Source organism: Bos taurus, chromosome 21, assembly GCF_002263795.3.
Source record: "Bos taurus isolate L1 Dominette 01449 registration number 42190680 breed Hereford chromosome 21, ARS-UCD2.0, whole genome shotgun sequence".
NCBI lineage: Eukaryota > Metazoa > Chordata > Mammalia > Artiodactyla > Bovidae > Bos > Bos taurus.
The window spans coordinates 19,614,093-19,626,312 of NC_037348.1; the positions used below are offsets into that span (position 1 = coordinate 19,614,093).

At 52.1% G+C, this 12,220-nt stretch overlaps 1 protein-coding gene across 2 annotated transcripts in view; it reads left to right on the forward strand.

The window, feature by feature from the left end:
• ISG20 (interferon stimulated exonuclease gene 20) overlaps positions 1-12,220 on the forward strand; it is a 36,195-nt gene that overhangs the window by 9,545 nt on the left and 14,430 nt on the right. The window contains exons 3-4 of one of the 2 annotated variants that reach the window (XM_002696514.6): positions 8,999-9,199; positions 10,395-10,609. In XM_002696514.6, the coding sequence (XP_002696560.1) occupies positions 8,999-9,199; positions 10,395-10,481 (288 nt within the window). In that variant the 3' untranslated portion in view covers positions 10,482-10,609. Of the gene's footprint in view, positions 1-8,998; positions 9,200-10,394; positions 10,610-12,220 lie in introns of those variants that run through there. The other variant, XM_059879269.1, reaches the window with a different exon arrangement.

A 12,220-nucleotide genomic window follows, 5' to 3' on the forward strand; every position in this document is an offset into this window, starting at 1 on the left:
CCAGAGCACAATCTCAATAGATGTGGTGAACGGGCTTAGTTGCTCCGCTGCCTGTGAGATCTTCCCGGATCAGGGATCGAACCTGTCTCCCCTGCACTAGTAGGCAGGTTCTTCGCCACCGAGTCACCAGAGAAGCCCCCGTCGTTTGTTTTCATGAACTAAGACATCGAGACACATTGACCCCACTTGTCATCCTCAGTATTTTAATCCCAAAGGCCAGGCTCATTTAACCCGAGATGTACAGGGGGACTCACCAAAGGGCAGAAGTCTATTAGCCATTTATCAGACCCACAAGGCCAGGTGACACCTCTCAGGTGAGTCGAGGTTTCTTGCAGGGCATTTTCCAAAGGTGGCTCACCAACCTGTCTCTTCCTCCCATGGGAATGGCGAGTGGACCAGACTAGCTGTGAGCCATCGACCAGGTCGTAGAAGCCAGGCGGGCTCCGAGGAGCCACTAAGCCTGCTAGCCCACCTGGTACACCCAGGAGCATTGTGGCCACAAGGCACTGAAGCTTTGAGTGGACTTCCCTCACCCTGTTCTCTTTTTTATTTTTTGTAATGGTATCATATTGCTTTTATTTATTTATCTTAAATATTTATTGATTTGGCTGTGTTGGGTCATAGTTGCTGCACTCAGGATCTTTGCTGTCACATGTGGTATTTTTTTGTAGGGGCACACAGGCTCTAGAGCATTCGGGGTCTGTAGTGGAGGTGTCTGGGTTCAGTGATTGTGGCACATGGGCTTGGTAGCCTCACAGCATGTGGGAGCTTAGTTCCCTGGCCAGGGATCGAACCCATGTCCCCTGCATTGGAAGGGAGACTCTTAACTACTGAACCACCAGGGAAGTTCTGACACTGCTTTTATAATGCGAGGTAATTGCCTTGTTATCTTCTGACACCTGTAGGTCTGACTGTCATCTAACGCAGTAGTTCTCAGTGCACTGTGATTCTGCCCCCAAGGGGACATTTTTAGCAACATCTGAAGGCATTTCTGATTGTCGTAAGTGAGGCGGGGAAGGCTGTCACTGATATCCAATGGCTTGAGGCTAGAGATGGTGCTAGACATCCTACAATGCACAGAACACAGACTCACACCAAAGAAGTATCGGGCCCCAAATGTTCGTAGTTCCAAGGTTGAGAACCCTGGTCTACAGAGAGCCCCATAAACCAGGCTGTCAGCACAGGAGGGAACCTGTGAGGAGACCGAGGTCCAGAGAGGGGCACTGACTTGCTAAGGACACACAGCAGGCTGGGCTACAGCTCGGTGCCCAGATTCAGAGCTCTCACCTGACAGGTCAATGCTCTTTTTTAAAAAAATATTTATTTATTTGGCTGCCTTGGCTCTGAGTCGAGACACATGGACTCTTCATTGTGGTGCATGGATGTCTCTCTGGCTGTGGCTCGCAGGCTCGGTTGGCCCTCAGCACGTGGAATCTTAGCTGCCCAACCAGGGATGGAATCACGTCCCCTGCACTGGAAGGCAGATTCTTAGCCACTGGACCAGCAGGGAGGCCCTCAACACTCTTTTAATTCATATTTTAATCTAATGATGATGGTCAGTAACTTGTAACTCACTTTAAAAAAACCCTAAGTTTTCTATTTGTTTTATTTTTGGTTGCACTGCGTCTTCATTGCGTGTGTGGGCTTCTCACTGCAGTGGCTTCTTTCATTGTGGAGCGCAGCTCTAGGCACGTGGGCTCAGTATGTGGCGCGTGGGCTTAGATGCTCCATGGCATGTAGGATCTTCCTGGAGCAAGGATTGAACCTGTGTCCCTGCATCGGCAGGCAGATTCTTATCTACTGCACCACCAGGGAAAGTCCGTAACATACTTTTGTAAATAAATACTCTTCTAATGTTAACCTGGTATAGTGAGTAGCATCCACCCCAAGACTGGGATTGGAGAATGAGAATGATGCTGTTAGTTCGCACATAGAGAAACTGAACCTTGTGAGTCATCGTAGTTTAGGTGGCAAACAGAAAGGGAGCCACGGTGGCTTGTGAGCAGCGAGTGGTTTCAGCTGTACCAGTGACATAGCCCTTGCCTGGGTCAAGGACCCTGTTGGGGTCCCGACACCTGGCATGTCTTTCTGGGGCTCAGCCAGGTGAAGGAGGACAACTTTGTCATCCAGGTTTTCCACGGGTTAAGCAGCCTTGTGAGAAGCAGACACAAGCTAGGGGCCAGGACACCCGGAGAGCCTGGCAGGGGACAGGACGAAAGAAGGGGTCCAGGGCCACTCCTGACGATGACAGTAGGGGACCTCCACAAGGGCAGCATTCTTCAGAGTGCCTTATAATCACCTCTCCTGGCACCCAGGCATGAACGCATGGACAGATGGAAAGACGGATGCATGATGGGAGCAGCAGGCTCTGAGGGGCTGGACAGACATCAGAGCTGGCATTTCCAAACTAGGCAGATGGGAGGAATACCCTGGAACATTTGCTAATGCCCCTTCCTGGTGACGATGCTTCAGCCGGGCTGGAGTAGGGCCCCGCCCTCTGGTCTTTTAACAAGGGCCCCCAGTGATTTTTTGATCAGGCCCATCTGGGAAATACTTGGACTAGAGGGGAAACACAGTGGAAAGAGGATGTGGGCAGATTCCTGCACCTGGGCCTGTCATTCCCCTAATGAGTGACATGGTACACACCACCCGGCAGCCCCTGTACCTGTGGGTAAGATGCTATGACAATCCCCGCCTCATAGGGCCCGTATTCTGGAATCAGAAATCTTTACTGAGGGCTGTCATGGATTCAGCAGTGGAAATTATTCATTAATTTTTTTCGGTTATATAATATTTTATTTAGGGTTATTACAACACTGTTGTTGTTTTTTTTTTAAGTTTTTATTTTGCATTGTTCAGTTCAGTCGCTCAGTCGTGTCCATCTCTTTGCGACCCCATGAACTGCAGCACTCCAGGCCTCCCTGTCTATCACCAACTCCCGGAGTTTACCCAAACTCATGCCCATTGAGTCAGTCATGCCATCCATCTCATCCTCTGTTGTCCCCTTCTTCTGCCTTCAGTCTTTCCCAGCATCAGAGTCTTTTCAAATGAGTCAGCTCTTCGTATCAAGTGGCCAAAGTATTGGAGTTTCAGCTTCAACATCAGTCCTACCAATGAACACTCAGGATTGATCTCCTTTAGGATGGACTGGTTGGATCTCCTTGCAGTCCAAGGGACTCTCAAGAGTCTTCTCCAACACCACAATTCAAAAGCATCAGTTCTTCTGCATTCAGCTTTCTTTGTAGTCCAGCTCTCACATCCATACATGACTGCTGGAAAAACCATAGCCTTGACTAGACAGACCTTTGTTGGCAAAGTAATGTCTCTGCTTTTGAATATGCTGTCTAGGTTGGTCATAACTTTCAAGGAGTAAGCGTCTTTTAATTTCATGGCTGCAAGTCACCATCTGCAGTGACTTTGGAGCCTCCCAAATTAAAGTCTGCCATTGTTTCCACTGTTTCCCCATCTATTTGCCATGAAGTGATGGGACTGGATGCCATGATCTTAGTTTTCTGAATGTTGAGCTTTAAGCCAATTTTTTCACTCTCTTCTTTCACTTTTATCAAGAGGCTTTTTAGTTCCTCTTCACTTTCTACCATAAGGGTGGTGTCATCTGCATATCTGAGGTTATTGATATTTCTCTCATTAATCTTGATTCCAGCTTGTGCTTCATCCAGCCCAGTGTTTCTCATGATGTACTCTGCGTATAAGTTAAATAAACAGGGTGACAATATACAGCCTTGATGTACTTCTTTTTCTATTTGGAACCAGTCCTTTGTTCCATGTCCAGTTCTAACTGTTGCTTCCTGACCTGCATACAGATTTCTCAAGAGGCAGGTCAGGTGGTCTGGTATTCCCATCTCTTTCAGAAGTTTTCACAGATTTTGTATTGGGGTATAGCCAGTTAATGGGGCTTCCCCAGTGGCTCAGTTGGTGAAGAATCTGCCTGTAATGCAGGAGACCTGGGTTTGATCCCTAGGTAGGGAAGATCTCCTGGAAGAGGGCATGGCAACGCACTTCAGTACTCTTGCCTGGATAATCCCATGGACTGAAGTGCCTGGCAGGCTACAGTCCATAGGGTCACAAAGAGTCAGACACGACTGAGCACGCACATAGGCAATTAACAAACAATGTTTTGACATTAACATTTTAACATTAACAATTAACAAACAAAGTTTCAGGTGAACGGTGAAGGGCCTCAGCCATACGTATGTGTGTATGTGCACTCAGTCGCTCAGTCATGTCTGGCTTTTTGTGACCTTATAGACCATAGCCCTCCAGGCACCTCTGTCTATGGAATTTTCCAAGCAAGAATAGTGGCATGGGTTGCCATTTCCTCATCCAGGGGGCCTTCCCAACCCAAGGATGGAACATGCATCTCTTGGGTCTCCTTGCAGATTCTTTACCACTGAGCCACCTGGGGCTAGGAAGCCCTAGCCATTCATATATCTATTCTATTCCCTAGACATTATTAATTTCAACTCTGAAATTAATAATGATAATACAATCCCAGATTCTCAATAGATGGTAATAATAACAACTGTAATAATAGTGACAGGTTCAGGCAGGTCTGGACATGGCATCTCAGTAGTCAACACACCCGCTGTGTGACCTGGGCAAGCCTCTTACCCTCTCTGATCCTCAGCCCCCTCCACTATAAAATGACATTAAGAACACTCTTGCTGTGAGGCCTCATGATGAGGTGAGGAAAGTACCTGACCCAGTGCCAGGCAATGAGAACGGATGGATGACTGTCCCTTCCCCCACCCCCTCCAGTTCTTCCCAGGAACTTGAGCCGCAAACCAGTGTATTGGACACATTTGCCTCACGACACTGATTGAGGGCAGGTCGGCAGCCAGCAGGTCACATAGCCCGGAGGCCCTGCCAGCTGGCACCTCCACACCACCCTGGATTTCCCTCTCTGCCTTGCCTCAAAAAGTCCGTGGAGCTCACCTCTCCAGGCTCTCCCTTTACAAAGAGGAAAACTGAAACCCAGAGATGGTCCTTGACCTCCCTGAGACCACACAGCAAGTCCCAGAATCTTTGTCCTGAAGAGTTGACATCTCTCTGCTGAAGAGTCAGATCTCCTCCTTTTCCTGCTTCTTCATCCTTCTACTTCTTATCCTCTTCATCTTATTTTATTTGTCTCATGATGAGTCTCATGGTCTTGAATGTAACCATGCCCGACCCCCCACCCACTGTGGGGACCCTGGGCTTGGGAAGTGATGAATTTCCCGGGAATCCATCCCATGATGACTTGGCCCTCTTAGCCTGGGACCGGCTACTGCGGTTGACTCTGGGATGTCACAGCCCCCTCAGGGCTTGTGTGAACTAGAGCTGAGTCATCTCCTAGACAAGAAAACAGGCCCCACTGTTCAGAAACATAAAAGACGTCAGCAAGGAAAGGTATGTGATCCCCAGCCGCCCAGCACGGCCATACCCTCTGGCCCTGGGCCTCGAGCCCTCCCCTGCATGCTGCCTGAGCCCTTTTCTTCACACGTAGGGTTCTCCCCCAGCCTCTGCTCAGAGGTCATGTGCCCTCATCGCTCAGGGAGCCCCCAGACCTCCAGCATCCGCACCACCTGTTAGAAAGGCAGAATCCCGCAGTCGAATCCAGATTTTGGTGAGGTTGACTAGCTGATCCCTAAGCCCAAGTGTGACAAGCACTGGTGTCTCTCAGGAGTGTCCCAGCTTCATTCCCGGGGCTTGTTCTCCAGTCCCTAGGTTGGGCAGGAGTCTGTCTGGAGGAAGTGTTAGTTGCTCAGTTGTGTCCGACTCTGTGTGATCGCATGGATTGTTTCCTTTATCCAGGGGATTCTCCCAGGCAAGAATACTGGAGCGGGTTGCCATTCCCTTCTCCAGGGGATCTTCCCAACCCAAGGATCAAACCCAGGTCTCCTGCATTGCAGGCAGACTCTTTACCGCCTGAGCCACCATTCCCAACCAAACCTCAGTAATGGAGGGGCTGATGGTAGGATGGACCCACCCTGTCTCCAGTGCTGTGACTGTGGACAGGTCCCCTCACTTTTTAAAAAAATTTACTTATTTGCCTGCATCGTCTTAGTCACAGCATGCGGGATTTTTGTTGCATCATCCAGGATTTATCCTTGCAGTGCATGGTCGCTCTAGTTGACACATGCTGGCTTATTTGCTCCATAGTGTTTGAGATTTTAGCTCCCCAACCAGGGATCGAACCCACTTCCCCTGCATTGCAAGGTGGATTCTTCACTGGACCACCAGGAAGTCACTTCTGGGAGACTTGGCTTCTGTTCTGCAAAGTGGCCACAAGGGGGAGCAAGTCAAAGGTCCCACTTGATGTCTGGGGAAGAAGCTAGAAGCAGAAGCAGGACACGGGAGGGTGTTAGCCACCTAGAGATTCCTTCCTGGGCACAGAGGAAGAGACGAAGGCTGCTGAAGAGCTGTCCAAGGTGGGCCTTGGATGGCTATGAGCTGCTGCCCAGACGGCACCTGGAACAGCTTTCCCCAAGCACCCTCCCAACTCCGTCCTCCCCAAGGGCAGCCAAGAGAAGGAAAGGTGACCCCTCTGTGTGGCCAGTGACTGAGGCTGTCCATTTGGCCACCGTGGGAAAGGAGGTGAGAACAGAAGCTAGGGGTGGCCTGGGCACACGGGCAGGGCACCGGGCTGGGGCACTCTCTGGGTCGCCCCCTGCAGCTTGCCTGGGGGGCTGGCAGAGGCTGGGAGCGGGAGGCTCTTCCATATAACATAGTATGACCAGCAGGCACTGGAGCCATGCCTGCTGGCTTTGAGGGCTGGCCCTGCCACGAACTAACTGTGTGACTATCAAATGATGCTTACCAAGTCACCCCAAAACCAAGTGCTCCAAACAATGTCAATATTTATGGCACCCACACATCTGCAATCTGGGCAGGGCTCGGACAGGGACAGCTGATCGGCTGAGGCACCTGGCAGGCCCGGGGTTGGAATCACGGGATGGGTCACTCACCCACCTGTCGTGTGGCTGGGGCTCCTTGGGCACAACTCTGTAACTCAGGGTGGTCTCTGCAGCATGGTGGTTTCAGGAAGACTCAGGGATCCTGGGACACTGGCTCCATCGGGAGGTGAGACATCACACAGCCTGGCTCATATTCAAGGTGAAGGGAACCAGATGGCATGTTTTCTTTTCTTTTAAAAATGTGACTTATTTTTGGCTGAGCTGGATCTTCTTCATTCCTGCCTCCCGAGTGGGCTTGCTCTAGTTGTGATGAGCAGGGGCTGCTCTCCAGTTGTGGTGCCCAGGATTCTCATTGTTGCAGCTTCCCTTGTTGCAGAGCACGGGCTCTACACTCAGGCTTCAGCAGCTGGGGCGCCTTGGCTTAGCTGCTCTGCAGCATGTGGGATCTTCCCAGACCAGGGATCGAACCCATGTCCGCTGCATTGGCAGGCAGATTCTTAATCGCTAGTCTACCAAGGAAGTCCTAGGCTCTGTCTGTTCTGAGAGGAGTGTCAAGGAATCTGCAAACATTTAAAAATCATCAGAATCACCTTGAGTAAATTACTCCACTTCTTGATAGTTCAGTGTTTTTCAACTGCAAAATTCAGTTAAACACAGCCCTCCCTCATAGCTGTACTGGTTTTCTACAGCTGCTATAACAAAACCATAGACTGGTGGTTTAAAATAATGCAAATTTATAATCTTACAGTTCTGTGGTTCAGAAACCCAATGGGGGTGTCATTCTTCTGAGACTGAAGTGTCCACAGGGCTGTATTCATTTCTGGAGCCTCCGATGTGTGTTAGTTGCTCAGTCACGTCTGACTCTTTGTGATCCCATAGACTGTAGCCCACCAGGCTCCTCTGTCCATGGAATTCTCCTGGCAAGGATACTGGAGTGGGTAGCCATTCTCTTCTCCAGGGGATCTTGCTGACCAAGGGCTCGAACCCGGGTCTCCTGCATTGTGGGTAGATTCTTTACCCTGTGAGCCACCAGGGAAACCCCAGAGGAGGCCTGGTGAAGGATTCATTTCCTTGTCTTTCCCAGCTCCTAGCTTCTTGTGTTCCTGACTCTCGGCCCCTTCCTCCACTTCCACAGCCAGCGGCAGACTGTCAAGTTCTCAAGTCAGATCTCTCTGACCTTCACATAAAAGGACCTTGGGATTGATTATGCTGGGCCCCTCTGAATCATCCCAAAACTCTCCCTACCTTTATTTTTGGTTGCTCTGGGTCTTTGTTGCTGCATGTGGGCTTTCTCTTAGTACCTGGACTAGGGATCAAACCCGTGTCCCCTGCATTTGGCAGTTGAATTCTTAACCACTGTACTACCAGAGAAGTCTCAGAAACTCCCCCTCTTTTAAGGTCATCTGATTAACAACCTGAAGTTCATTTGCAGCTTTAATTTCCCTTTGCCATGTAACATGTTTACAGGTCCTGGGGATTAGGAAGTGGGCATCTCTGGGAGGTTATTATTCCACCTGCCACAGGAGGATTGTTGAAAGGATTAAATAACATAATGTATGTGATGAATATCAGTGAGTGCCTGGCTCATGGGACCATTGGCATTGCTATTATTCAAAGTAAACTATTAGTCGCTCAGTTGTGTACCACTCTCTGTGACCCCACAGACTGTAGCCTTCCAGGCTCCTCCGTCCATGGGATTCTCCAGGCAAGAACAGTAGAGTGGGTTGTCATTCTCTTCTCCAGGGGATCTTCCCAACCCAGGGATCGAACCCCATCTCTTACATTAGCAGGCAGATTCTTTACCGTCTGAACCACCAGGGAAACCCCCAAGGCAACCACCAAAGAAGCTGGGATAGGCCTTCGGGCAGAACTAAACAGTTGAAGGTGATGAAGGGCCTGCTCCAGCCTCTTTTTCTCCCTGATAGATATGTCCCAAGCCCAGAGAGGGATGGTGGTTTGCTCATGCTCACACAGCAAGTCCAGGAGGGGCTGCTCCAGGCCCGCCCCCTTGATGGCACCGAGTTGCCCCAGACCCACCTGGAAGGGCCCTGGGTGACGTGTGGGGCCCTTGTCTTCCTGGCCAGATCCTGCAGGTGCTGAAGGGCAAGCTGGTGGTGGGCCACGACCTGAAGCACGACTTCAAGGCGCTGAAGGAGAACATGAGCGACTACGCCATCTATGACACGGCTGCCGACCGGCGGTTGTGGCGCGAGGCTGGCCTGCAGTACTGCCGGCGGGTCTCCCTGCGGGTGCTGAGCCAGCGCCTCCTCGGGCGGCGCATCCAGGTGAGGGCCACCCTGTTACCTGGCGGGGGTGGGGGGCTGGCCTTCCCTGCAGGACTCTAAAGTCCCCCAGTGCCTCCACAGCACATATGCAGCCCCAGAGATGTTCTGCTCACCCCAACTCCCCCACGTAGTCCTGAGAGGCTGTGTGCTCTGAGAGACATGGGCTTTCCCCAGAAGGAGGGCGGGCACCGCGTCCATCTGAGAGCTGACCTGGGAAGCCTGTAGGGTGAGGCCGAGGGCCAGGAAAGGGAAGGCAGCCCATCAAAGTGATTTAGTTTGTTTTCAGTCAGGCCAGTTTCCCTGTGGGTAACTGAGGCTTCACCCTCCAGCCCACCTCAGGAAACAGTGTATAGCGCAGACCTCGGGTGTGCCCAGGGAGCCGCATTGTTTACACACAGCGCCCATCAGGCCGCGGCTGATACTGCTCTCGGGGCCCTAACTCCGAGCCCCAGGCAGGGGCAGGCATGCTGGGAGCTCACCAGGGCCCAGGGAGGCTGGCTGGACACTAGGAACTGCGGCCACTTGGGCTCAGCGGATGTTTAAGAAGCACCTGCTCGGGTCCAGGCTGGACCAGAGGCTGAGGACCTGGGTGAGGAAGATCCCTCTGGTCCTTGAGAAACTCTTGGTTGAAGGGAGGGAGGCCCATGACCTGTCTATCAACACATCTGAGCAGAGAGGGCAGGCATCCTGAGCAGGGATGGAGGACGGGGTCAGGCAGGATACCAAGTCTGAGTGGAGGGTGAAGGATATGTCTTAGTGGAGGAGGCAGGAGAGGGGGGCCTGGGGAGGGGAGAGCCTGAGCCCCAGTCTGAGGGATGGGGGGCAGCTTGTCTGGGGAGCAGAAATGTGCAGGAGGCAGGGGATGGGCGTGAGTTTGGGCCCCTCTGCAGGGCTTGTGGCACCAGGGATCCAGGACAGAGTGTCAGCTCCTGGACTCGCTGAAGAGCCCTGTTCTCAATGTGCTGAGCAAGGAGCACTCTGGAAACATCTGTGTCCATGTTCCCCGGGCCCTGGGCTCCTGTGAGAACTGCTTGAAGCCAGGCCTGCTCCAGCCACCATCTGAGTCTGTGTATCAGGGGCTATGGAGACTCACCCTGACCCACTTCAGCCCTGGACTCAGGCTGTGAGCAGGGAAGGCCCAGGTCCCATAGTGCCTGGATTCAGCCCCCAGCCCCTCTCTGTCCTGTGTCTGCAGGACAGCGTGCTGGGACATAACTCGGTGGAAGACGCCAGGGCAGCCATGGAGCTCTACCGCATCTCCAGGAGAATTCGAGAGCAGTGAGGGCTGCATGCCTGGTGGAGTCCAGCCCCCTCCCCAAGGACTAGAGGCCTTTTGTCTCTTCAGAACAAAAACTTTGTTGCTTTTGTAAAATGCATTTTTAGCAGTAAAATAGCTCTATATTTTCTCTACTCCCTTGGATCCTCTTCTTTTTCTTTCTTCTCTCTGAACTGGGCATTGGTGGATCCCACCCAGCACTTGAGAGGGCAGCCAACATGAACTGGGATGGAGGCTCAAGTGTTCCCATCACTTAAGAGGTGTCAATGTCAAGGAGTGTCAGTTTCCTTAACGTCTTGAATCTGCGAGTCTGCGAAGAAGTCCTTGTGACAACACAATTAATTACCTCCACCTGCCTTTCTAGCTGCATTTATACCCAGAAGGGGGAACTGTTTCCTGAGCATAACACCCAGGTCCAACGTTATGCAGTAGAATCATCTGCAGAGTCGTTATTTTAATCCCTGACTGGGTTCCTCTTCAGCTTCACTGAACCAGAATCCCTGGATGTGGGGGGTGGGGGTGGGGTGGGGGGGTAGGCACCTGTTAGTATTTTGACCTCCAGAGGTGATTCTGATGTGTAAGACATTCAAGTCACATAAAGTACCTTTTCATCACCCTGGTACTTGAGCATCACATGGGGGCTGCTGGGCCCCATCCCAGAGTTTCTGATTCAGCAGGGCTGGGTGGGGGAAACCCAGGAATCTGCATTCCCAACAAGTACCCCCTTGATGTCTTGTGCTGATCCAGGGACCATGCTTTGAGGCGCTTCCCACATCAGGCGACTGTGCTGTACAGCCAAGGATGAGCCACTGGCCTAAGGGCTGAGTACCACCAGGGGGACTGTGGTCACTGGTCCAGCTTCACCCCCTCCAAGTCTCTTGGCTGCCTGTTCATGCAGAGAGTAAATGTGTTGAATGTGTCCTCAGTAGCCCACTGCAGGGATGAGGGGCTCCAGGTGAGGTTAAACCCAAGGGATTCAAATCCAGGCCCATCTGACTCCAAACTCCGGGGCTTTACACTCAGTCTGTTTTACAATGGCAGCCTCCCGTTTGTGCCACTGGCCTCTGAAAGCCTGGCTAGGGAAGGCGAGGGGGAAGTTGAGTTTGATCTGTCTGGATTCTCCCCTACCTTGTCTCCTGCGTTTTGGAGTCCAGACCTCTGCTGATCGTTAATGAACTTTGGAACCTGTTGGGTGCAGCTGCTTGTCTGCCTGTGAGTGGCCACTAGATGGAGCCCTTGAACCATTTTACTGACTTGTAGGTAGAACCAGCCTGAGGGACCCTCTGGCAGGCTGTGTGAGGGACTGGGTCTTTAACATGGATGGAGGGCGGCTCCAGGGACCCTCTAGATGCCCTCATCAGCTCCTGAGCTGAGGCTCAGGGCAACCGGGGCAGTGGTGCTGCCTGGCCTGGAAGGTGACCCCCAGGCTCCGTGACTACCAGCCCGAGTCCTTCCAGGGCTTCAGGCTTCCTGGAAAGAGGAGGAGCCAGGATTTCCAGAGGAAAAGCTTTCCCAAAGGAAATCTCTAACCTGACGTCCTGCTTCCGGCTCTGGGGCTTGGATGCCCCAGGGGAGGAAAGAGCTGGGTTGGGGGGCTTACCTCCTAGGTGGACCCGAGGTGAGGGTCAAGACCCCAGAGGACAGCATGTGCTGTGGCCCCGCCCCCACCCCTGGCCCCTGCCTCCTGCACAGCCAGCTCTCAGTGGACAAAGCCCAGTCATGAGGAAGGACAGGCTGATGCTCTA